This window comes from Megascapheus bottae, chromosome 29 (genome assembly GCF_031878675.1).
Source record: "Megascapheus bottae isolate mThoBot1 chromosome 29, mThoBot2.hap1, whole genome shotgun sequence".
In the NCBI taxonomy this organism is placed as follows: domain Eukaryota; kingdom Metazoa; phylum Chordata; class Mammalia; order Rodentia; family Geomyidae; genus Megascapheus; species Megascapheus bottae.
The window spans coordinates 968,344-993,502 of NC_143537.1; the positions used below are offsets into that span (position 1 = coordinate 968,344).

Here is a 25,159-nt window from a genome sequence, read left to right on the forward strand (position 1 = left end):
TTCCCAAGAATTAAATCAGACTTTATTTTTCCTTGAAGCCTCAGAAAAATCAGTTCCGCTTGAGCCTGGGCCTGGGAGTGGGATTTCGAGTTGCTCCAGGATTGCCAGCTCTGCGCTCTCAGCAGGGAGTTCGCTGTGTCTTCTGGTATAATTGCGAGCAAATGATGCCTGGGAGGCCTGGGCAATTCGTCAGCACTCTTCGCTGCAGCTCTAAGGCTCATTTGCGTTGAGAACAGGGTGCGGGCCAGGGGATTGCCACACATTCTGCACTCAACTGTCAGCAAGTCCGTGGGGCCGGGCTGATTGGGCCCGGGAGCTGACAAGAGGAGGAATGAAGCTGCAGGAGGCTGTGAAGTCAAGGGAAATCCCAGTGGCATTTCCTAGCCGTAACCCTTGTCCTTCCCGAGCCAGATGAATAATACACTTGGTGGATGTCAGGCCCAGCTTCAACCAGCCTAACCCACTCTGTTTTGGAGAGGACTCCATTCTGTCTGCCAGGAAGGCCGCTTTGCTGTGTGTTTTAGAAATTATTCTTTGGTATCAAAGTGTCATCCTTTCTGTACCCTACTATGGCACCAGAAAGGCTACCTGCATCTGGTGCTTCCTGCTCCTGTAACAACACTCAGTATATCTCCTGGCTTTGACTTGCTCGTCTGGCCTGATCCCTTCAGCACCTCACCCAACATAGAAACGCATGTGGGAGCTTGGCTCTCCCCAGACTTGAATTTCCGCTATGCTAGTGTGCATGCGGCTCCTGACGTGTTGGAAACATCATTTCAAATCCACATGTCCTTCAGTGGGGCCTTTGGACTGCCTGATGAGGGTGATGCCCTTGATGGCATCGGTGGCCCTGTCGGGGGAGGTGGGACCTGAGCAGGCAGCTTTCTCAGCCTCTCCATGTGATGCGCTTGGCCACATGATACAGCCCAAAGCCCCCCTAAGCAGGGAGAGGGTGGCCTCTCAGCCTTGGACTTCAGGCTTCTAGAACTGTATATGAAATCCAGTTCTAGAATTTTCTTATAGCAGCAGAAAATAGATAAAAGACTCATTTCAACCACATATTATGTGTGACTGTATAACTCATTTATTCCAAGGCTGAGCCTTTCATTTTTTAAACTGACTGTCTCCCCCTTCTTCAGGAAAGGAGGAAGAATGACCACAGGCACAAGGTCAAGTCCCAGACAGCTCCAGGTCTGCATCAGAACAATTGCTGTATGGATCTACCCGTAGAAGTGGCAGAGGAAGCTTGTAATAGGTGAGTAAGAGTCCCTTTCAGTGTTCCGCCACCCTTGGCAGTGACGTGAGGGCCTGGAAGGCAGGCAGAGTCCTGGGCTCAATGGGCAGGTGGAAACGGCACGGCTGCCAGCAGCGGAGGCTGAGCAGGTGTTGCTTCCCAGACGGACCAGTGCTCAGTACCCATTCGAGTCACCGGCCCTTGTCATTGTGCCCAGAGCCTCAGAGGCTAAAACCAACTGCACTGTTAGCAGAACTCAAGCCCAGCGCCAAGCTGGCGCGTTGCAGGAAGGGAGGAGGCCAAGGGCTGGGCAGAGGTGAGCCTGGGTTCATGTCATTGGGTGACTGTGTCACCTCCATCTAGCTCATCATAGCAAAGGGGCCTCCTTATTTATATTTATATATATATTTATGTTCATATTATAATTTATATTTATTTACATTGCTATATTAAATTTTATATATTATGTATTTATTTATATTTATATCTCTCCTGCCATGTTACCTCTGCCTGCAGAATGACGATGCCTTTTACTTCTGCATTGTCCCCGCAGGCTTCAAGCTGAGCCAAGCCCTCCATGTGCACAGCCTTCAGTATCTCGTCTGTGAGTGGCAGAATGGAGAGGGCAGCTGGCTGGCCTCAAGCCATCGGACCCAGTCTTACATCAAGTAAGTTCTCCCACCTCCTCAAATCCCGTGAAGTCAGTCACACACAAGGGACTTGTCAGTTCTTCTCTCATGAAAACGGAGGGAAAATGAATCACAAAATCATATGGAATTGATGCTAAATAAACTGAGGTATATAGGAAATCAAATGCACCCAAAATCTGGCCTCATTCAGCGAGAATCAGTGACCAGAGATTGACTAAACACCACCCCTACCCCTCACCCCCCACATCTCCACCCATCAGGGAAAGGGTGTGGGAGGGACCGCTACTTAGTGGGGTGCACCAAGAATATTGGGGATCCAGAAAAAAGTAATTTGTGTTCTAATCAATAAGACGTTTTTAGCATTTTTGTCTGGGTTTCAAAAGCAATAAAAACACTAGCATCAGCATGTTCACTACTTTTTAAAGTGTGTACCCATACTTTGTCCCTTTTAACCCCAGAACTCTGACAAGGAGACTGTGACCCTGAGAGTCATGAGATTCCCTCAAGGTGACGTCAACCAGGGTCTTCCCCCAACCCCGAACGTGGGAACATTTGCTGGCTCAGCAGAGCCCAGGCATCTGGTTGCATGAGTCTGCTAATCATTAGGACTCTAAGTGACTCCCAAAATACCATGGGGCGACTTCCAGGAGGTGACACTGAGCTGGGAGAGAGGGGCTGAAGACATGTCATGCGCACAGCCAGGGTGGGCGGTGGGCAGGCCCAGCAAAGAGCCACAAGCAGGGCTTGGTCCAGAGCAGGGATGGTGAGGAGACGACCTCCAGTGGAGAGCCTGAGAGGAGCATGGCAGGACCAGACCCCAGAGACCTGCACGTGTAGATGGAGAGGTATCAGCTTCTCCGGTCGCATGCCACCTCCAGCCTGCTGAGGGGCTCCTACTACGGGGGGGGGGGAACACAGAGGAGCCATTTGGGGTCAGGATTAGCTCAGCCCCACCACCTCCGCAGGACAAAGGAGGAAGCCTGCAGGGACCGCCTTGTCTAGGGCACAGTCTTCCTCACTAGAGGGAGCCCACGCTGCTCCCTTTCCTATCAGCCCACCTGGGTTGCGAAGGGGACCAGACAGGCGAGGGGAGGCAGCCTCTGCCTGGGAAGAGGCGGCTCTCTCTGGGTCAGGAATCGTGGGTAGCCAGAGCTGACTGTGAGCCCTGCTGTTCCCACAACGTTCACTCAGCTCGCTCCACGGCCTGTGATGCACAAGTTTTCTCACCACCAAGTTCATAGTCTAGACACAGGCCAGGGAGGAGAGAGGGTCCTGGAAACGGCAAAGTCAGGACTTACTCGCGCTCTGCACGCACTCACTCCTCTGCCCCGTGTCCAGATATAACAGCCCCACCACCCCAGAGGTGACGTACGTGTTGGCTGGACCTGCAGTGCAGGAGTCACACAGACGCCCACCTCTCCCAGAACTAGACGTGACTGTGCCACATCCAGAATCCTTGTCCAGCTCCTGGACCACAAAACCAATGCCTAGAATAGAGCCTGGCGCACAGAGAACAGTAAATATTTTATGAAAAAGCCAATGACTCCAGCCCTCATTTAACCTTGGGTTAGTTACTGTGTCTTTTTGAGTCTTGGTCCCGGGGTAAAAATACACTGACAAGACAAGGTAGTTGGTGGTGAGGCCCAAACGAGACCACCAGCTTCAGTGCTCAGTGCTGAGCTTAGTGGGGAGTAAAGCTGCACTCACGACAAGAGGCCCATAGCTGTTCACATGTGACTGTGTGCATGCATGCGCACAAGCGTGTTATGTGCATGTGTTTGTGTGTGCATGTGTGTATGTATGCATGTGAACATGTGTGGGTAGGTCCATGTGAGCGCAGGAGAACTGGGAGGACAGATTTGTTAGCTCCCTTATGCTTACAGTTGGGGAAACAGAGGCACAGAATGACCTGGCAGGGTCTACAGCCGCGTTGCAAGTCGCGACAGTCTTGATTTTTAGGCCCAGCTACTTGGACTCTGAATTTGCTCTTATGCCCCAAAGTCGGGGGTTTTATGAAGAGAACAAAGCTTGCCTGACCTCATCTCTAGTGCTTTCGGCCCCAGGTCCACCAGTGCAGTGCCTTTGAGAGTACTTTCATCTAGCTATGACACATAATGACTTTCTTGTTTCTGGGGTACAGTGTGATGGTTCAGTAAGTGCATGCACCATGCAATGGTCAAGCCAGCGCAATTAGCATAACTAGCAGGCCCATCATCTTCCATGTGGACTCTTTCTAGCTGTTTAGAAATATACACCACATTGTCCATCCTCCTGCTTGTGCCTGCCGTGGCTGGGAGACAGACACATACCACTGTGCCTGATTTGTTCGTTGAGATGTAGTTTCACTCATTGTTTTGTCCTAGTCTGGCATTGAACCATAACCCTCTGACCTCTGCCTCAAAGTAGCCAGCATTGCCTGTGCCTTTTGTAGTAAGCCTTTGCTAAGAGTACACTCACGCTGGTCGTGTTTCCATCTGTCTCTGCTCTGGGTCTAGAAACGTGTTTTTGTTGGGAGAATGACTATATTTCTACTTCCGGTAGATTCCGTGGTGTTCAGAGAGGTCCTGCTTCCAGGGATGGGTGCTGGAACCCCAGTAGGGTCACTCAGGCATCTGTGGTCAAGAATGGCAGGTGGCCTGAAGGTAGAGGGTGGGGAAATGTCATTTGTGTGTGGCAAGGAATGGGAGCCCAGCCTTCTGGTGAGGTCCCCTCCCTCGCTCCAGGGAGCCGTGGCTCTGTCCGTGAATTCAGGCTGGCCCCTCCCAGCAGGCCCTTCACTGCTGCCCCGAGATGCTAGTGGGGTGAGGCCCTTCCCCACAGGAAGTGGCCCTGTGGCTCCCTGCCTTCTTCTCCTGAAGGCCCAGCCGCCCTCTGTGATGCCAAATATCAGTAGCCTCTATTTCCCTTTTCAGTTCTGACCTGACCGTTGCGTGCGCACGCGCGCGCGCACACACACACACACACACACACACACACACCCCACACTCCCTCCGGGACCTCCCTCAGTGGACTCCTGGGAAGAATGTTGCACAGCCCATGAACCCCCCCACCTTAGCTCCTCATGCCATGGACACTCCATGCAGCCCCCAGCCCCACCCACCCCACAGCTTGTGAGAGCCTGCGGAGGACCCCGCCCTCCCCAGGCTGCCTGCAGAAGTGGGGTTTCCCAAGGTGGACCACATCTTCTCAGGAACTCCTCTTTGCCCCAGCAGGCAGTAGGAAGTCTTGTGCCCCGAGCACAGCGGAATTGCCTGTGACTCATACCCAGCTCACCCTTTTGAGAAATCCACTTCCTGAGGTCAGGGTTGGGGAGGAGTGGGACTGGGGCCAGGGAGGGGTGTGTGTGTGTGTGTGCGTGTGCGTGTGCATGCGTGTGTGCACGCCCTTGTCTGTCTGTTCCTTACAAGGCCTCCCAGTGCTGCACACCAGCATTCTGGCTCCTGAACTTTCTGAAACTCAGAGCTTGTGCTTCTTCAGAAAACCTCCCATTTCCCCCTTTCGAATCCAAAGTCTGGATGTTGAAGGAAAACCCAGGGAAGCAGAACACAGGCTACCTGTGCAGCCCATCCGCCACCCACATGCCTGGCTCAGAAGGTTCTAGCAGCACACTCACCTGGGCCGTCTGTGGCCCAGCAGCTCGGTGCTCCTCTGCACCCACAACTCTCGCATCCCTGTTCCCAGGCCAGGGCAGGAGCCTGCAGTCGGTGTCTCACAGGGCCACCACTTGCTGCTGATGCAGCTTTGCCCAGAGGAGGCTTTAAGGCTGCCACACCAGGCTCCGGAGGCACCAAGGACAATACTGTTTGAGATTTTGTTGTCCCTAATGTTAATAAAACAAAATAGGGGACTGAGAGTCATTCTGTGATACGAGCCATTTTCTCACACAAAGATGCTGGCTGGGGGTAAACCATCATTATTTAAAGCAAGGAAAGCAAAGGGAATAATGTTCATTGAAATGCATGATAAACAGTTTTATTTGACCTTCCTCCCACAGCTCTGTAGGTACTTGTGTCTTCTCATGGTGGGGAAACTGAGGCTGAGAGCATGACTTGTCCTGTGTCATAGAAACAGAGGTAATTGCTAAAGAAAGGATTCCTAATAACCAGACTTGGTAAGCTTCCCAAGCCTTCTGTGTCCTTATGGCCTCCCCAGGTCCTGCCCTATGGTGCCCTGTGTCTGCCCTCTGCTTCCTCAGACTATGGAAGTGCCCGTGGTCTGAGATGGAGAGGAAATCAGCAATCCTGCCTCTTGGGCTCAGGTAGATGGTGAGAGGAGGAGTAGTTGGGATTAGATAGTGGGTGGGGGACCTCAGAGGGAGTTTTAAGTTGGGAATAATGAGAGTCCACTCCATCAGAGACTCCTCCTTGCTGGGTCTTCCTAGGTGTATGTCCCGGCTTTGCAGACAGGGAAATGGGGATATGTCGCTTTTCAACCCTTGTCTAAGGTGGCACTGTGCAGAGCCAGTGAGGCCTACTGTCCAGTCTGGGTGCCCATGCCCTCCGTCCCGAGGACCCTACCCTGGGTTAAGCGGCACCTGCAGGCTTCCTGGAATGGGAAGCACTGTGGGAGGGCCAGAAAGCTGGACAGCAGGGAACGGCCAGGCCCGTTCCTCCCATCATCCACTACGGGTGGAGTGTCTGTATTTCAGGTCTGTCATCAAAGAGAATTGTTAGCTACAAAGCCCTGGACCACTGGAAGAGGAGTGGAGACCTCGTTCTGGGAGCCCCATGGAAAAGTCCTCGAGCTGACCTGGTAAAGACCCTTTCTCTGCCCCTCCCACGTGGCTGGGGCACTGGGATCGTAGGGAGCTGCCAGCCCTGTCTGTCTGTGTATTTCAAGCCCCCCAGAACTGGGCTTCCTTGTTTGCTGATTTAGAAGCCAGCAGAGGAAGTGGTAAAGGAAACTGGCTGAGTCGTTTCTGAGAAGAGACCATATTTGTGCCTGGAGGAAGCCACTGCCTGCTAGGCTCTGCAGAGAAGAGGGTGTTCCTGGGGTGCTGGGGGCCTGGGAGCGCCAAGCCTCGGGCTGGCTCTGGATTGGGGTGCACCTGTGCATGGTGTGGGGCCCCCGCCCAGCCAGCGAGCCTCCCAGGACAGTGGTGATGGCCCTGAAGAACGTACCCTTCCGCTCTGAGGTCTTGGCCTGGGACGCCGATAGCCTCGCAGACTACTTCAGGAAGGTGAATCCTGCTTTTCTGTCACTTGGATTGAGGGTGGGATCTGGACGGGGTGTGGGGGGTGTAAGAGCCAGCGGCAGGAGAGCCGGCGTGGAGGCCTCACTCTTGAGGGCGTGCGGAGTGGACCTCCGCCGCATACTGGCAGTGTCTTCTGCAGAGGCAAAGGACCCAGTGTGTTGGCCTCTAGTTGGATGTGTTAACGGCACAGACCTCACGAAAGCTCCACACCAGCCTGTGAGTTCAGCACTGTCCTGGGCCCCGCTGCAGTGTCAGCTCAGGGAGGTGACATGGCCCTGGTCCCTAGAGAACACATGCAGCCAAAGTGGGATTCGAAGCCAGTCTGGTTCCAGTGTGCACGCTCTGAGATGTGGAGAACTGGGGCAAGCACAGTGACAGACTGGAAAGGAAGATGGCCCAGGGACACAGAAAGAGCAGGCAGGGGCATGAGAACAGGGCTGGAGGACATCAGCACAGGTGGTGACGGGGCTAGGATGGGACATCAGTAAGGGTGACCCTTCCTCACCACAGCTTCCCTGGAGCCTTGAGAGAGGCCTGGGAAGCGACCTAGAGAACTGGCGTGAGCCCCAGGGCAGAGCAGGGCAGCAGAGGCTGAGCTCATGGTATCAGGACCCCGCTGAACGGGGCTCCTTGGGCTCTTGTCCACCTTCCGGACAGGGCGTAAAAGGATAGAGGGTGGGAACAAGGAAGCGGAGAGGAATCATGATGGTGGAAATCCCATCGCTGCTCCCGAGAGCCTCAGGACCTGGCCACTCATCCTCTGACCACAGACCCTGGCAACCCAATGAGTTATTTAAAGGATGGGCCAGCAGGGGCAGCGTCCTGCCCAGCTCCGGAGTGAGACACGTTGGCTGGCTGGCACCTGTCTGTGTGCTGGCTCGGTGACCTTCCTTCAGAGACCTGACTCCTCTGTGCCTCAGCTTCCTCGTCAACAGACGACAGTCAGGAGCCGTCACCCAGAAGGGTGACTGTGAAAGAAAATCGCCTGTGTGAGGTATCAGGATTCATAGGGGTCTAACTAAGGCTTCACATTTTCTCCTTCCTGCTCGGGCAAGGAAGCCGCCCTGCAGACTGGCTAGGCTATGCATCTGACCACCTCAGGGCTGTTCCTTCCACCCTTCCAGCCCATGAGGCCACGGCAACCACTCTTACTTTTTTTACATGTTTGGTGAGAAGGACTAGCTAGCTCAAACTTGGAGGCCCACATCTGTGGGAAGAACCCAGGATTTCCAAGGACAAATATTTAAAACTTCCTCATTCAGACTTAGTGGTATTTCAAATATGAATGCATTGAGGACAAAGTGAATCATTTCAAATAGCTCCCGATTGGTTTTGGAAAACCGGGAGGCTCTTGCACAGTGCTCCTGCCTTTGGATCAATAATGCTGCTGTTTGCAAAGGAACATTCTGGACAGAGACGCTGACGTCCTCCTTGGACACTCCCCTGACCCTGCCACCTGTGACACGTGAAGTGACAGGAATGGCCTTAGGTGCTGGGTTTATTCACTTCTTTATTTACAGTTGGCAGTGCTGGGGTTTGAACTCAGGGCCTCACACTCTCTTGGCTAGTGTGATACTGCTGAGAGCCCCATCTCTAGCTAAATGATTAGCCATTTTTATTAGGACCAATGGAACAGCAGCTTTCCAACTGGCCTTTATATCCAGCCATATGGAGCGATTAAATAACAGAGTGTTGAAAGTGAGTTAATCCCTACTGGGCTGTACTAAGGTTATTATTTTAGGGGAGTTCAGAGTAAAAAGTCAGGCTGTCAAGGTGAGTGATAATGGGCAACTTCCCGAGTGTTAGGAACGTCACAATGGTGAGTGAACCTGTCCGGGGAACAAGAGAGTGAGAGCGTGGGGTTTGTTCCTTCTGTCTCCTGCCCCTTTTCTCGAGGAGAAGAGATCCAGCCTTTCGCAGACCTCGATGGTATCTCTCTGGAGCATTGGAGCGAGTGGTTTCCCCATGTCAGGTGGTCCTGTGAGATGGGGAGAGGAGGCTGGCCGCAGTCCGCAGGCAGACCATGGCCGAGTCTGCCTGGCTGACATGGTCTTTGTCTTCTCCCCAGCTCAACTACAAGGACTGCGAGAAGGCGGTGAGGAAGTACCACATCGACGGGGCTCGGTTTCTGGTGAGTTCCAGACGGCCAGACACACTGACACCCAGGATACTTTGCTGTTTTCCCAGGAGCTGCAGGCCCAAGCAAGCTTCCTCATTTCTGGGGTTCCCACAGTGGGTGCTTGCTTTCAGCATCCTACGTGGCCCTGGGTTTTGACATAGGCTTGCATGAATCATCTCACTCTCACTCCCTGATGGAGGGACCTTCTGAGACTCTCCATGGGCACCATGGCGCACTCTAAAGACAAAGGTTAGAGAGGAACACACTTAGAGGCGTGCATGTGCACACACACACACGCGCACACACACATACACACACACACACACACACACACACACACACACACACACACACACACACACACACACACGAGATACTATGCTCCAGGCCCCTCTCCTGGTCTGGCTCACCACCCTCTGCCCTCCACCCTCCATCCTCCTGTGAGCTGTAACCTGCTTGCCATGTTGTTTCCATTCCAGAACCTGACGGAAAATGACATTCAGAAGTTCCCCAAGCTCAGGATGCCGTAAGTTTGCCCCACGGGAAGAGGGGTAGTCTGGCGGTAAACAGAGTCAGTGCTATATTCTGGTCCATGTGGTATAGGAAAGTAAGAGGAGGGTTAAGGACAAGATGGGGTAAGGAGGGAGGGAAGGGAAGTAGGATTCCTGCCAGCTGCTGAGCTGGGTGCCACTGCGGAAGGATCTGTGGCGGGAGCCTCCCCTGTCAGAAGGCCCCAAGAGGCCCCTTCAGGAGTTTATCCCCCACTGCAGTGGGGTGCTCCTCTCCATGAGGTGTCTTCTGACTCACTAAGCCTGTAAATGGACTGCACGCAGACTTGAGCTCTGCCCAGGATGGAGCCTGAAATACCACGTCACCAGCTAAGTACAGTGAGCACAGCCCCCAGAAGCAGGTCAAAGAGCCCCAGGACTTGCCAGCTCTCCTTGGTTTCCCAGAAAGCCTGGCCTGCCTGTGGACGCGCTGGCTCGATAGCTTTTTGCAGACCTAGTTTACACTGTATTAAAGGAAAATCCTTGGCTTTAGGTGTGAAAAGGTGATAGGAGAGCCGAGGGTGAAAAATGGCGGAGTCATAGGTCAGACTTCCTGGGATTTAACTCTTCCCTGGTGAGCTATAAAGCAGCACCACGTAGCTGTACAGCTACCTCAAGAGGAAGCAGGGAGCACTGTGTGCTGAGTACTGTGAAGGGCCTGCCTAGGCCTCTCTTGGAGGTTTTGCTGGGGGCCTCAGCTGCCACCCGTGCTGGCCGGCCACCCACCAGCTGTCCTCCCCTGAGCTCCCTGCGCTCTCACAGGCCCAGCCCGCCAGCCAGCCACCCCGCCGCCCCCGTCTCAGCTCCTGCTGCTCTGGGGCCTGTGGTTTGGCATTTCCTTCCTTACCCAGTTAGAGCCCCAGCGGGCTCACAGCCAGGCTGATAGATACTGGTGAGCATTCCCCGCGCTGGTCAGCACCTTTGCAGGACCCAAAGCAGTGTCTGAGCTCTCTAGAGCCCAGCCTTCACCCGCGGGGTTGTTCCTCCACTCCCACCCCGGCCTGCCTTGCTACCCCCAGCCCCGTTCACAACCACTGGAACTTGTACCCCTAGTTAGCAGCACTGGGCCCCAAGGGCAGTGGGCCCTGTGTGCCCCCAGGCGGCCAGCTCGGTTCCTGGCACCCGGACCTCCTCAGTGTGTGTGCGTGAAGAGCAGTGGGGGCTGGCGAGGCCCTGCTCCCGGTGAGGGGTGGAAGGAAGCACCCGAGAACAGCATGGCACCAAGGCCACGGCTGGCTTGGGGACAGGAGACTTGCCGTCTTTCCCCAGTTTCTTTAGAATCCAGGCCGTTTGTGGCTGGGGCGGGGGAGAGGAAATAGGCACAGATGGGGAGCAAGTGTGGGGCAGATAAGAACACATAGGAAATAGATGGTGACAGCTCAGTCCTCTCCTCCAGGTGTGAGGAGAGTCTGGACTGGGAACAGGACCTCAGCCCCCGGAATGACAAGGTGTTGACTAGACCGTGTCTAGGTCCTTAGACCTCCCGGGCTTGGGGTGGGGGGTGAGAAGGGGGAGAGCTCCATGTGCGCAGAGCTGCCTCTGAGGGGCTCTGAGCTAGCCTGTGCCCACTCGTGTGTGCGGCAGAGGCCAGCATTCCCAGGCTCCTCAGGAGTGAGGGTGGGGAGGGGGAGCTGGCCCTGGGGGCCCGGGTCTCCCAGGTCACGGACTTTGGGGGTGGCAGGAAGGAGGAGGCTGGGAGGATGTGGTTCCGCCTCTTCACCCAGCCCTGATCTTACAGGATTCTCAGTAAGTTAAGTCAAGACATCAACAAGAATGAGGAGAGGAGGAGCATTTTCACACGCAGGTGAGCGGGGGCAGTGGGCAGGGCATACTCAAGCCCCAGTGGGGCCCCCAAAGGAAGCCCGGAACACGTCCATGCCCTCCATTTGACCTGTGATGACCCTCTCTCTCAGGGGTCTTACCAAGGAGGCAAGCAGGTCCCCCTCCCTGCCTTATCTCCCACCCCAGAGTCAGACATCGGGGAGTGAACTTCCCCTAGAACAACGTCAGGCAGTCACACGCTCCCAATTGTGCCACCAGTGTGGCTTTGGTGGTTTCTAGAACTAGAGGGCCAACGTGACCCAGGTTGCCAAACAACATGGACACAAGTCACACCTTCTGCTGGGGAGTCCTCCGGCAGGGCTGGGCTGAGGGGTGAGCATGGTCTTAAGTCAACCTGCTGTTCACACAGTACCACCAACACAGTGCCATGAGTTCAGACTATTGACTCAGTGCTATTAGCTCAGTGCCATCAACTCAGTATCACTGGCACAGTGCAATCCATTTGGCACCATTACTCATGCCATTAACTCTGTACTCTTTGCCTTGCAGACCCCACGTCCAGCGGTTTCCTGAAGAGAGAGGTAAGGTGTCTGGCTGAGAGGCGATGGCTTTAGAAGGTGCTGGGCTCCTCACTTCTGTCTGCTCGTTGAGTTTCCTTGAATGTTGTGTAAATGCCCCTACTCCCATGCCAGGCAGCCAGTTGTTTCTCAGAACAGAGTGTGGACCCCAGCGAGAGCAGGAGAGACGCAGATCTGTGGAGAACTGGGGGCCCTGGGCGGCCTGGAAGGACAGCCTTGGACGAAGCCCAGGACTGGGCCAGCACACTCAGTTCCCGAGGCCCGGGAGCGCAGGGCCTCTCATGCCATGTGTGGCCATGCGTGACAGTGGCATCAAGTGGGGGCAGGCGTGAGTGTGGCAAGGACCCTGCTGAGGTAGCCTCATTTCCTGGCACGTTGCCGACACACTCACTAGTCCAGGCCCTGAGACCAAATCAGTCCTGGAGACCTGGTCGAGTCTCCAGAGACCCAACCTAGTCCCTGCGGAAAGACCCAGATGCACTCGGGGCAGGGACCAAGGCGCCAGCCTGCCTGCAGGTGCTGGGCAGAATGCCGTGCCGCCTGCCCGGGGCGTGGTGGGTGCTGACCGTCGTGTCTTCCCCCACAGAGAGCCAGGAGGAGGAGGAGGATGGTGGGTGGTCGTCTTTTGTGAGTATGGCTGGGCTCCTCTCCCAGACACGGCTCCCCTGGTTTGTGTTCTTGTGCTGGGGTGGAACCTGGCCCCTGTGCTCACTAGCAAGGGCCCACGTCCACAGGGGGATTGTTACATACGGGCTCGTGGGGCCCACGTCCACAGAGGGGTTGTTATATACAGGCTCGTGGGGCCCACGTCCACGGGGCGGGGTGGTTATACAGGCTCGTGGGGCCCACGACCTGGGCTGGGGCTGCCACAGCCCCACGGGGCCCGCGCCCCTCCAGCCCTGGCCCTGCTTTTGCTGGCAGGAAGACGACTACGAGAGCCCTGATGACGCTGATGATGACAATGATGACGACGGGGACCAGGGCGACTATGAGTCCCCAACTGAGGAGGAGGTGGCGCCCGCAGATGAAGCAGACTATGAGCCCCCGCCCTCCAATGATGAGGAGGCCCTGCAGGGCGCCATCCTGCCCGCCCAGCCCCTGGCCAGCTCAAGCTCCATGTACATCGGTGAGCGCCAGCCTTGCCTGTCCTCCCCACCGGCCCCCACCGTCCTCCCTCCTCTGTCCTCCCCTCTCTCCTGTTGTCCTTCCCCACTCCCTCCTCATCTGTCGTCCTCCCCCGCATCCTCCCCCCAGCTCCCTTCCTCTGCTGGCCTCACCACCTCCCTCCACAGTGCACAGCAGTCTTCTGGAGGAACATGGCTTCTGTGGGGCTGGCACTGGAGTGAGGCGGGGAGGTGCCGGCCTCAGGCCACACAGAGGTCCAGTTCTCCCACCTCCTCCTGGCCTTGTCCGCGCCTCTCCCCAGCAGAGGCCCGGCCTCCCCTCCATGGCTGATAGTAGGGCTCCCAAAGTCCAGTGCAGGCCTGCCCACCACAGGGTCACAGCTCGCTCCTGCTTTAAGGAGGAGGTGGACAGGAGCACTTAATTGCTGTTGTGCTGGCATGTGTGGCTGTGTGTGTGTGTGTGTGTGTGTGTGTGCGTGTGTAAGAACACGTGTGTTCATGTCTTCCAGCCATGTGTAAAAGCACTCCCTGTGGTGGCTGATAATGCCGTCCTGTGACACAAGAGGTCCCTTGTGCTGGGCTCTCGGGAACCAGCACGGTGGGGTGGGAAGGAGGGGGAAGGCAGGGCCATGTGTCTTCCACTGCTGTGGGGCCCCCACCAGCCTCACCATGTTCTGTGGTTGGAGCATGTTCCAGCCTGGGTGGGGGCTGGGGAGGAGGACTGGGGGTCCCCTGAGCACTCAGCCTTGCGCCCAGCACCTGTCTTTGGAGACCCTTCAAGTTGTCCAGCTGATGCTGATGCTCGTGCCTCTCCTTTGGTCACGTGTGTTTTTCTGCAGACCGGCCTGCCACCGGGAAGGCCTCCCAGCAGCCCCCCGCGCTTCCCCAGAGGACGGGGGCTGCCCTCCCTCCGCCTCCCGCCAGCCGGAGTCACATGGTAGGTGCCTCCTGCCCGCACCCCCCCCCACTTCTTCCACCAGAGCAGAAGAGAGCAATGGCTCTCTCATTCTAATTTTGTAAGGGGCTGCTATTCTGCACCAAGCCCAGTCACAGGTAGTTTCTGTGTGCATCATGCCACTTATTGGTGCTTTCTTTGTACTGTATACAAAACAAATGGTTTGTATAGTTAAAAAAAAAACAACAAACCTTTCCAACCTTCCCTGTGATACCATCCCTGTGATACTGCTTGAAATAGAAGAAAACTGCAGAACAAACCCAGAGCCAAATGACAGCAGGCAGGGGAGGCTGCCTCCTCTTGAAAGGAGAATTGCCCCCCCTGCTGGCCAGAGCCCGAGGAGCGGGCGGGAGGACAGGGATGTCCCAGCAGGCAGGAGCCTGACATCTTTCAAGAAGAGCAAGCGGCCCCTGAGGTGGGCCATGGGGCGTGGGAGAGGAACAGAGGGCAGCTGGAAGGGTGGACGGGGCAGCTCGGGTAGGGCCTGCTGGATGGTGGTGCCTTCTGCTGTGGCTTGAGGCCCTGGTGGGCTGTGCGGGGAGGCCCTGCACTCAGTAGAGCCCTGCAGACAGAGCAGGGCAGGGCCTGCTGCCCAGCGGAGGTGCGGGTGGGACCGCAAGGCTGTTGGGGCTTCAGGGCAGAGGCCTGGACCACCCTTCACCACCTTTGGCCCTTTCCTTCATTCAGCCACTCCCCATACCCCAGGCCAACCATGAAGAACCTAGCAGGGCGCGAAACCACAAAACCAACCAACGTAAGCCTGAGGCTCTAACCTCCCTGCCCGCTGGCCACCGCCCCCTGCCAGGCGATCTCCTCTAAAGACACTCGGTCTTCTTCCCTCCAGTGCCGGCCCCTTCCATAGACAGGAGCACGAAGCCACCCCTGGACCGCTCGCTAGCCCCGCCCGACAGGGAGGCTTTTATGCCAGGTTGGTATGACCTGGGGTTGGTGCAGAATCATCTTGGGCTACACTGCATGTGGGACTTGAACCCAGAGCCCAGGCGTTGTCCATGAGCTCCTTTTCTGAAGGCTAGCACTTGCTCTACCACTTTGATCCACCACTCCACTTCTGGTTTCTGAGTGGTTAATTAGAGAGAAGAGTCTTACTGGGTCTTTTCTGCCCAGGCTGGCTCGGAACTGCGATCCTCACATCTCAACTTCCTGAGTAGTTAGGATGACAGGCGTGGAGCCACTTGCTCCCAACTAGGAATAAACTCTTCCGGTGAAGCTTATTTTAACATGAGCCCCCTGGCGTGCGGAGGGAATACATGTAAAAAGTCAGATTTCTGGAGGGAAACCATTCAGGCTGAAGGATGGGTCGGAGTGGGAGGGGGTAGGAATTGCCCCCCACCTCTGTGAGCACCCCAACTTCGCAAAGTCAGTTGGTCTGGTTAGCAATATTTGGATGAGGTGAAAGCTGATTCGGCTCAGACGACTGAGCAATGCAGAGTTCTCAGCTGTACCTTGATGGCACAGAGCCCATGTCATCTGCAGTTACAGAAAAGTAGAACTAGCTGGGTGCTGGTGGCTCACGCCTGTCATCCTAGCTACTCAAGAGGCTGAGATCTGAGGATCGAGGTTCAAAGCCAGCCCAGGCACTAGAGTCAGTGAGACTCTTATCTCCAATTAACCACTAGAAAAGGGGAAGTGGTGCTGTGGCTCAGGGGTAGGGTGGTAGTCTTGAGCTGAAGAGCTCAGGGACAGCGCCCAGGTCCAGGGGTAGGGCAGGAGCCTCAAGGTGAAGAGCTCAGGGACAACGCCCAGATCCAGAGTTCAAGTCCCAGGACTGACCAAAGGAAAAAAAAGTAGACCCAACACATATTCAAGAAATACCACCACCCACAAAACACACTGCACAGCCAACCAACATCTTCCCAGAGCCCTCTCTGTCCAGGTCTAAAGTTCACTCAGAACCGGGGTCACCCCATCCTGAAGACGTGGCTTGTGTCTGGTATGGAGAGGGGCTGCAAAGATGCCTTTGGCCAGTTAGAGATGGACAATCCGGGGCAACCTTCGTCCTCTTGATAACAACCCACTAAGTGTTTTTGAGCTCTGGAGGGAACCTGGCGAGCCCCTTGCTGCTTCAACTCCCAAGGGCCGGACTCAGGGTCCCGACACCTCGTCTAAGCTCTAGGTTCCTCGAGGCCTAACCTCAGATCCTGCTTGTCTCCCCTTCACAGGGAAGAGGCCAGCGTTTGCCGACAAGGTAAATGGGCTTCCAGGTCTGGTTTGGGTGGTGGTTTGGGGTGGTTTGTTTTGCCTCTTGTCCTTCCTCACCAGTCCCTTGCCTTACTATCTTGCAGCCCACGGTCCTGGCAGGAAGGTAGGCAGGGTGGTGCTGGGAGGCCAAGGGACCCCTTTTCAAAGCTCGGTTCGTGTCTGACACATGGTCTCTCTACTCACAGGGCGCCTGGGGAGCACATGCCCAAGAAGGCGCCATTACCACCCACCACCGACAGGCCGGACCGAGGCCGGCCTCTGGCAGGGAAGAAGCCGCCATTGCCCAAGTACCTGTCTGGTGTCCTTAGCCTGTGGTTCCCATGCTGGGTGTGCCCGTGGCCACCGTGGCCTGGTGCTGCGTGGAGGGGGCTGGCCTCTCTGGCATGAGTGGCCTCTGTGTGGTTGTGCTTACGGGATGTCCTAGAGTCGCAGATTAGATGGGAAGTGCCAGGGTCTCTGGGGAAAGTGGGACTCTAGCAGGCGTGAGGGGAGTGGACTTGTCTTCAGCAGGCAGGGAGTGAGGGGGAAGAAAGGATGGAAAGGGGAGAGGGAAGATGGGTTGGATTTTTGGACTTCCAGAAGGAGTTGGGCTTTTCCTGCACTGTCAGAGTGAAGGCCCGCAGGGTGCCTTTGGTGACAACATTATTTTCAGTACAGAGAGCACGCAGGATGTATTGAGAAGAAAATTTGAGGTCAACATCAGGGCCGTACTTAATAACTGCTGCCCGCTGAGATTTGCTCCAGTATTCGTAACTTTGCCAGGAAGTCAAGTGGGACCTGCACAACGGACAGGACACTGAGTCCGCGTGCTAGGCCATCGCACCACCAGAAGAGAAGCCATCAGGATTTGTCATGGTGGCCTTGCTTAGCTGTGATGAGGCTCAAAGGAAGACCAGAGCTAGGGAGTGGAGAGAAAGCCCCCAGCCATAAAGGGCAAGGCCATCTCAGTGCCAAACAATCTCTGTGGCCTTCATCCAACACCTTCTGTGCTGGATGAACCTAGAAGGATCTCAGTCAGCTGCCCTCCTTGCCCAGGTAGCATGGAGGCCCTCAGTGCTCAGATAGCTGCTGCCAGGTCAACAGGGTTGGCTCCTTTATCAAGGACAGTGGCCTCAAGGCCTCTCCCAGGCAGTGACATGCTCCCCCTGCCCTCCCATTGCACAAACACCCATAGAGAATAGGGCCATAAGGCTTTGTTTGCTTCAGCTAAAATCAACAGCAGCTAAAGAGTTAGCATGGTGGCTACAGAAGGAGACTGCAGAGAACCAGCGCCCATGCCTCCTTGGGGCTCCCCGTGTCCTCTCGGACTTGATTTCTCGGGGCAGTTGGGTGATGACATGTTCTCAGGCTGGCTCCTGGAAACTCCTGATGCTCATTTCTTTTCCTCTGCTCCAATTCCTTTCAGGCACGGATGGGTACCAGACAGAAGAGAGAATGTAAGTAGGAAATGTCATTTTGGCAACGTGTGGCATGGGAAAACTAGGGTAAGGGGTCTGTGGAGACCAGGACTCTGTCTTGGCCTTCATGAGAGTCCATCTCCTAGAGCAGGACTCTTTTTGTGTTGCTGTGCTGGGGATTGAACCCAGGGCCTGGTGTTTGCTAGGCAAGTGCTCTAGGGAACTAGAGCCATGCCCCTAGTCCATGGTGGGTTCTTGAATCTGGATGACTCGTGTTGCTCCCAGGAGCCTACCATGCTTTACTGGCTAACTGGTTCTTCTGAGAGCCCCCAGGGTGGCTGAGCCAATTGCATTCCATACAATTAGCAAGGTGAAAGTGTCAGGGGTGGGGCTGGCGAGAGCAGAGGGGAATGCCCAAGAGGCTGAGTCTCACTGAAGTATGCAAGGCCTGTGTCCACTCTCTCTCCACCCAAGAAAGGGGGGAATAGCACTATTGGATTTAGAATGGATCATTCCACTTGCTAGAAACTACATGGGAAATGCAGGGTTTGAGACTCTTGTCTTTCTATACTTTGCAGAAATGGTTCTCTTTTAGTGGGAGGGAAACTGAGGCTCAGAAAGGACAAGTTCTAAATAGCAATCTGAGTCTGAATCCAGGTCTGAGTTCTCCAATACAGTGCCATGTGCTGGCTGGACATTATATGCGAGGGACTGGGGACTGACCTGTGGCCAGACGACCATGATGGGAAACTTGCTTTACGCAGCACTTCCTGAGTCCTCACAAGATTAGAGGGAAGTGTTGCTATTTCCCTGCCAAATAAACCATCTACACTTGGCCGTTTGGTCTCCTGGCCAAAGACAAATGTGCTCCTGAGCCTCACTTCTTACCTGAGGAGATAAGAAAACAGTTTGTAGGGTGGCCATGAGAGGAAGCTCACATGCACTATAAATAAATAATAGCTTGCTGGTTTTAAGAGAAGTGGACCCGGCCCCAGAGAGCCAGAGGAAGGCTGGGCTTCCCTGAAGGGTTGCAGCCCTTTCTGCTAGCCTTGGCGAGGCAGGCGCCTTTCCCACCATAGACCTCTACTTGTAAAGTGAGGGCACTGCATTCCTAAGGGCTTCTAGGGGAAGGAGTGAAATATTGTGTATGAATCCATGGGGGAAGGTCATAGATACTGCCAATATTGTTATGACTTAGAGAATGTCAAACTTGAGTGTCCTCAGATAACTGTTTATATTAGAAAATCATAAACCACCTATCAAGTTCTGAGGTGCTCATCATATAATTATTGCAACACACCATAACTGGGAAACAAAGCCTAGTTCTTGTGATTGAGAAATGTGTTTACCCTTTCAGGAACTATGTTTTGATGATAAGCTAACATCTTATTCTTTTGTTTCTTCCTCTTACCAGGATGAAGATGATGGTAGGTTTACAAAATCTTTTTTACTGCTTCTGTGTCATCCTCTCATTTTTTGGGTCAGGCATTTAAATGGGATCTTTTAACATGGGAAAAGCACAGGACCAGTTAGTTAGAATTATTAAACTAACTGACATGTCTCTGTTTTGTTGCTGCATAGTGAAGTAAAATGGGATTTTTTTGGTTGGATTAACAAAGAGAATTGTTAGAGTCATTAGAACAGTGTGGGTTTTGAACGGCAAAATTAAAATGGGGTACATGGTTTGACGGAGATGTCTTACAATATGCATGGCCTCTTAGTTGTCAGTTCTGAGGTGATGAGCTGGCAAGGGCATTTGCCTTTCACAGAATAATCAAAACAGAACAAAACAACCTGTGAAGCAGCTCTGGAGGGCTCCCAGGATGCCTGGATTCTGACATCTCCACTCTCTTTTTCTTCTCTCTACCCAGTGCATAAAAGACCTCTGCCTCAGCCAGCACCGCTTTTGCTGAATTCCAGCACTTTCCCCTCAAGGTCTGCCAAGCCAAGTCCCAAGCACTCCCTCCCTGCATCCCACAGCCCTGGATCCTTCACAGAAAGGTTTGTGGTTCTCTCCTTAAATTCCAACTTGATTTAACTCCTGGGACCAACCAACAACCGCCCCCAGTCAAAGACAAAGGAACAGCAAGATTGAAGCCCTGTAAACTCGTTTAAAGTTACTTTTAAACGCTGGCTGCAGGTTGAGGCTCCCGAGTTTGGAGAATGGCAGAAGTCCTCTGGGGAGTGGATTTCTCTTTTGTAGAAAAACACACAAATGGGCATGTTGCCATTGGTGACACCGATGCCTGGAACCTGGTGGAACCTGATGGTCTACGAGAGGGCAGAGCATGCTCAGGAGGGAAATGAGGCCCAGAGGGAGGCAGGCGCAGGAGGAGCTCACCTCACAGGGGGCCAAACCTGTGCTGAGCTGGCAAGACCCTAACCTGAGGACAGAACACAAAACAGTGGGGCAGGCTCAAGGGTGGAGTGCATGCCTAGCTTGTGTGAGGCCCTACGTTCTCTACCACAAAAATGTGGGAATGAGGGAGGGAAGGGAGAGAAGGAAAAAGAGAGGGGCTGAGAATGAAAGAAGGGAGAGAATAAGAATGAAAGAATGGGGGGAATGAGAGGGAAGATGTCCTCTGTTCCCTCCACGCTAACTAACCCATAGCACCTAAACTGCGTGGCATTTTTCAAGAATAAAAGATGCAAGGAGTCCTGGGAGAAAGTGGCAGACAGGAGATGGAGGTGGGGTCCCGCTCTAGGACGTAGTCATTGCCAGTGCCAGGGGTTTGGTCCCCAGCCCCCCTAACAGCCTCCCTTTTGCCCTACAGCAGCAGCTTCCCGCACAGCGCCTCCTTGCCGCCATACTTCTCCCAAGGTTGGTACCCTGGGCCTTCACAACCTGCAGTGGTGTGCGGGAGCCGTGTAGCTGTGGTCTTCTAGGTCCTTCTGAGCACAGCAGATGAAAACCTGCCAGCCGTGTGGCTGAGAGGGTGGAAAGGACTGTGCACAGAGTACCTTCCTGGAGATGTGTTCAGCACATGCAGTGCTGAACAAGCTCTGTGGAGTGAGCGAGTGAGTGAGTGAGTGATTGAACAATGAACAGAAAGTCCCAGCTAAAGGAATTCTTCAGTGGTTTATGGCTCTTTTAACATGGAAACCCTGCCATGCTAACTAAAGTCAGCACAATCAAACCTCCCCTAAGAGGAGGAAACCTTTCCTGATTTCAGGGGACTGAGCAAAGAGGATCTTAGAGAAAGAGGGGTGCATGAGCTGGGGTTCACGGGCTCCCTGCACAGACCCGCTCTCTGCCCCTGTCAGTGCAGTCTGCCTTTGTTAGGAACTCTTGTCTTCCTGAGATGTTCTTTATGGAAACAGCTAGAAAGGCATGGGGCAGTGTTAGGAGAGAAGTGAACCTGAACTTGCAGTACACTAATTAATGCAGTACACTGCTTTCTGCCTTGTTCCTTAAGGCCTTAGCAACAGACCCCCTCCCAGAGCGGAAGGGAAAAACTTCTCCTTGCCAGCTCCGAGCAAGCTGCAGCCACTGTCCCCAGGAGAAGAGGTAAGGAGCCACATGATTAATATTCTTCTAGGCTTGTTTCTTCTATTGGTTGTGAAAGAGGGTGATGGGTGAGCAAGCCAGGCTTGCATTGGATCCCAGCCCCACAAACAGACCAACAACAGAGGATCCAGACCAGAGGAAATAAGCTTTTTCTCTTGTGTGCTCTCCCAGGGGCAAGTGTATATTTTGTATGAAGCAATGAGAAAATAATCCTACTTTTCACCGCTTCCTAGTTTATGACCTTACAGTAGTCTCTCAATTGCTCAATTCGCCTACTTGGCATGAAGTAAGTGCTGTACACAAGGCTGAGGAAGTGACGGTCCCCACTGGATTCCAGGCTCCTTGGCTCACGGCCTCCTAGTGGTTCACACAGATGCTCCTGTTTGCCCTAGCGACTTTTTTTGGGGGGGGGGAGGTTCAGTCATGGGGCTTGAACTTGAGAGCTGGGTGCTGTCCTTGAGCTCCTGCTCAAGGCTCTCTGCCACTTTGAATCACAATGCCACTTGATTTTCCGGTGCTTAATTGAAGAAAACAGTCTCATGGGCTTTCCTGCCAGGGCTGGCTTCGAACTGCAATCCTCATACCCAGATCTCAGCCTCCTGACTAGCTATGATTACAGACACCAACTACCCGTGTCTCGCATTCCTGTGACTCTTATTCAAGTCAAGAACTCAGATGTACCACACCTCGTGAGGCTGTGGTAGAGACTTATGTAAAGAATCTCTTGGAAGCTTTAGTTCCAGTTATCTGGAGAAGGGCAGAATGTCTTCATTCTAGAACTTTCCACCTGCAGAATTCCTTAGAGGAAGAGTGGTACGTTTCTTACATCACCCGGCCAGAGGCGGAGGCTGCGCTTAGAAAGATAAACCAGGTATGTGTTGTATCTTTTTTTTCCTTTTATATAAAGTTCTGCATGTTCATGGCGAGCTCGCAGACCGAGTCTCTCAGAGGAGATATTCTGACTCGCTCTAATGTTGAGTAAGAGGAATAAAGGCAGGCCACTACTGGCTGCTACACAGAGGCGGTGGGATCTAACTGGTACTGTGTGGCCTCTCTCATGAGGACTCACTGAAGGGAAATGGACAGTACAGGATGGATCACGGCACTAGCTCTGTTGGCAGGAGATGGTGGCAGGACAACAGTCCACATCTAGGTTTGCTGATGCTTCATGTGCATGACGGATGATACTCTTGAGTGCAGACATGAGAGGGCTGTAAAGGGGGTGCATTTTGTAGCTAGATGGGGCGTTAATTCACTAAAGGTGAGTTAACCACTAAAGTCATTACTTCTTTGGGTCCTTTATCCACTCAACTACCCATTGATGTTTTATTTATGAGGAAAAGAAAGGATTTATTTTTATCAAGAACTTATGAGGTTGACTGGAAATTTCCTTGATCAGATCCATGCAGCCTTTCTTGATAAGCAAGTGATCCAGGGGTCTGTTGCCATTGAGAACGTCGTGTTAGCTGACGCAGCCAGGGGGGTCTGCAGCTTCCCAGAGCTGTAGGTGACAGAAATGTTGATTTTCCTTGTGGCTTCCTCTGATGCAAGTGTACTCTTTTAGGACGGCACTTTTCTGGTTAGAGACAGCTCTAGAAAAACAATCACCAACCCGTACGTGCTCATGGTGCTTTACAAAGACAAAGTGTACAACATTCAGATCCGTTACCAAGAGGACAGTCAAGTGTATTTGTTGGGAACTGGCCTCCGAGGGAAAGAGGTAAGAACTCCAAGCTCACAGTTTCCTAAGTTCTCCTCTTCTTGCCTCTCTGAGTATCTACATGGGACCTCACTCCGCAGTCTCTGCAAGTTCATGCTGTGAACTTCAGAGTTAAGCACCATTAGTGAAACCCTTTGTTGGTCTGCTGCAGGGAAGTAAAACCAAAAGATGGATAGTGACCATTCTACCATAAGATTCTTTCCCCTTTCCTTTCTCTTTTTGTCCAAATCCAGTATTCCAAATAATCCAACATGACAGATATAAGCATGACTGGCATGGGGGCGGTGGCCAAATGTTTCTAGGTCATAGCTCCCAGTGCAGGGAAAACAAGACTAGGAAGGGAGTAAGATGCAGTTCCTCGGCAAAGCTAACGTATACTACCTTTGGCCATGCGAGGCAGGAAGTCCAGGCCTGGGCCTACAGCGGGCCTTGGGCCTCATCATCCAGTCACGGGTGGTGCAGCAGCGTGGAGGCCGCCCACTCCCAATGCAGTGTGAGCACCGTGGGTGACAGGGTGTGCGGACTCCTAGACTGTGCTTTCAAGGTGAGGGTGGTGCCCGTGCGGGGTCGTCCTCGCCCCTCTTGGCGTGGCACAGTCAGTGGAAGGCCATGTGGAATCATGGGGACCTCACAGCCCAGATGTGACCCTGTGACTCTGATATGAGGAGAGGCTTTCTAGGTAAGATTTGGGGCCATTGTCTAATTTTTGGCATAGGCAGCAGCCATGCGATGTTTAGAAGGAGTCTGATATCCCCAATATTTTCTCATTCCTACTCATGCTGCAAAAACAAAAACAAAAAGCAGCTAGGCACAAGACTCCGTCTCCAAATAACTAGCTAAAAGCAAGGCTGGAGGCATGGCTCAAATGGCTGAGTGTCAGAGAAGTAAGCTGAGCAAGTGCCAGGCTGTGGTTTAAAACCTTAGTATTAGCATTAAAAACATCCAGTTAGATGGTGTCAAATACAAGTCCTATTACTGAAATCAATGCTATAATCTTAATGCAATTTTAATGTACTTATAAGACATATTTAAAATACCACCTGGGAAAGCTGGAAAACTAGGTTGTTTACTGTGGTGATTAGTAAGATACTCGGTTGTTTCCTGTTAAACCCAGAGGTTTGGCTCAGTAAAGAGAGACAAGCTGTGGGAGACATTTTTCCTGTTTGGCTACAGTTTGTATTCTCACCTCTGCCAAATTTTGGGATGGTAGTCAGAATTACTGGCTTTCCCAGGGAAAGTGACAACTCAGCCATGTCCCCATTATGCTGTTTGAGGATGACCACTTCCAGAATGAGAAGCAAAGCACCCGTATCCACTCTCCAGATCCTCCCATGGAGTGTTGGTGAGACACTTGGCTCATGGCGGCCTGAGCTACAGGCTCTGGTATAATACTCCTCTGGGCACACGCTTGCCAAGATTTCTTCTGACCTAGTGTGGGAATACCCAATAAGCCTTCACAGCAGAGGGGCCTGTGGGTGGGGCCTCTGGGGTGCCGTCCTGACTTCTGACCCCCACCCACAAGGATAGTTTGGCTGTTGCAGATAAGGCTAGACTATGAAGGCAATGAGTGGGCTGCTGAGACCTGTGAGCATGGCCATGGTAGAGGAGACCCAGGAGAGGGCCTAGGACCTCTGCCTTGCTGTTTGGGTAGCACTTCAGCATGGTGAACAGGGGTTGATCCCCTGATTCTTGCACCTCTTCATGTTATTCTGGCTGCAGTAAAGGGACACAAAAAAATGAGACCCCAAACAGAAACAAACAGAATAAGCTCAAGGCAAGTACATCAGTACTTTGTTATCCTTTATCTGTGATTTGTTGGGAATTTCTGTAGCACAGATTACTAAAGACCCTTGCCAGACTCGACCTATTTTGCCCCCACCCCCGTTTTTGTACCTTGGATAGTGTGTGTCACACAGATAGGAAACGCAGGCCCAGTGAGGCTGCTGCTGTCGGGTACTGCGCTTACCACCTATTCTTACTCCCACAGGACTTCCTCTCGGTGTCACACATCATCGACTACTTCCGGAAAATGCCGCTCCTGCTCATCGATGGGAAAAACCGAGGCTCCAGATACCAGTGCACACTGACCCATGCTGCAGGATGCCTCTAGCCAGTCAGCCCAGCAAACTC

At 53.5% G+C, this 25,159-nt stretch overlaps 1 protein-coding gene across 1 annotated transcript; it reads left to right on the forward strand.

Moving 5' to 3' along the window:
- Window positions 1–5,891: 5,891 nt before the first annotated feature.
- Window positions 5,892–25,159, forward strand: Lcp2 (lymphocyte cytosolic protein 2). The gene is made up of 23 exons (XM_090321263.1): window positions 5,892–5,957; window positions 6,533–6,636; window positions 6,760–7,063; window positions 9,147–9,209; window positions 9,677–9,723; window positions 11,484–11,549; window positions 12,077–12,108; window positions 12,692–12,732; window positions 13,027–13,231; window positions 14,069–14,166; window positions 14,872–14,938; window positions 15,029–15,112; window positions 16,365–16,390; window positions 16,488–16,507; window positions 16,590–16,691; window positions 17,810–17,840; window positions 19,216–19,228; window positions 19,673–19,802; window positions 20,576–20,622; window positions 21,218–21,309; window positions 22,103–22,180; window positions 22,874–23,029; window positions 25,017–25,159. The coding sequence occupies exons 3-23, from the start codon at window positions 6,938–6,940 to the stop codon at window positions 25,137–25,139; spliced, it is 1,647 nt and encodes a 548-aa protein (XP_090177389.1). The 5' UTR covers window positions 5,892–5,957; window positions 6,533–6,636; window positions 6,760–6,937; the 3' UTR covers window positions 25,140–25,159.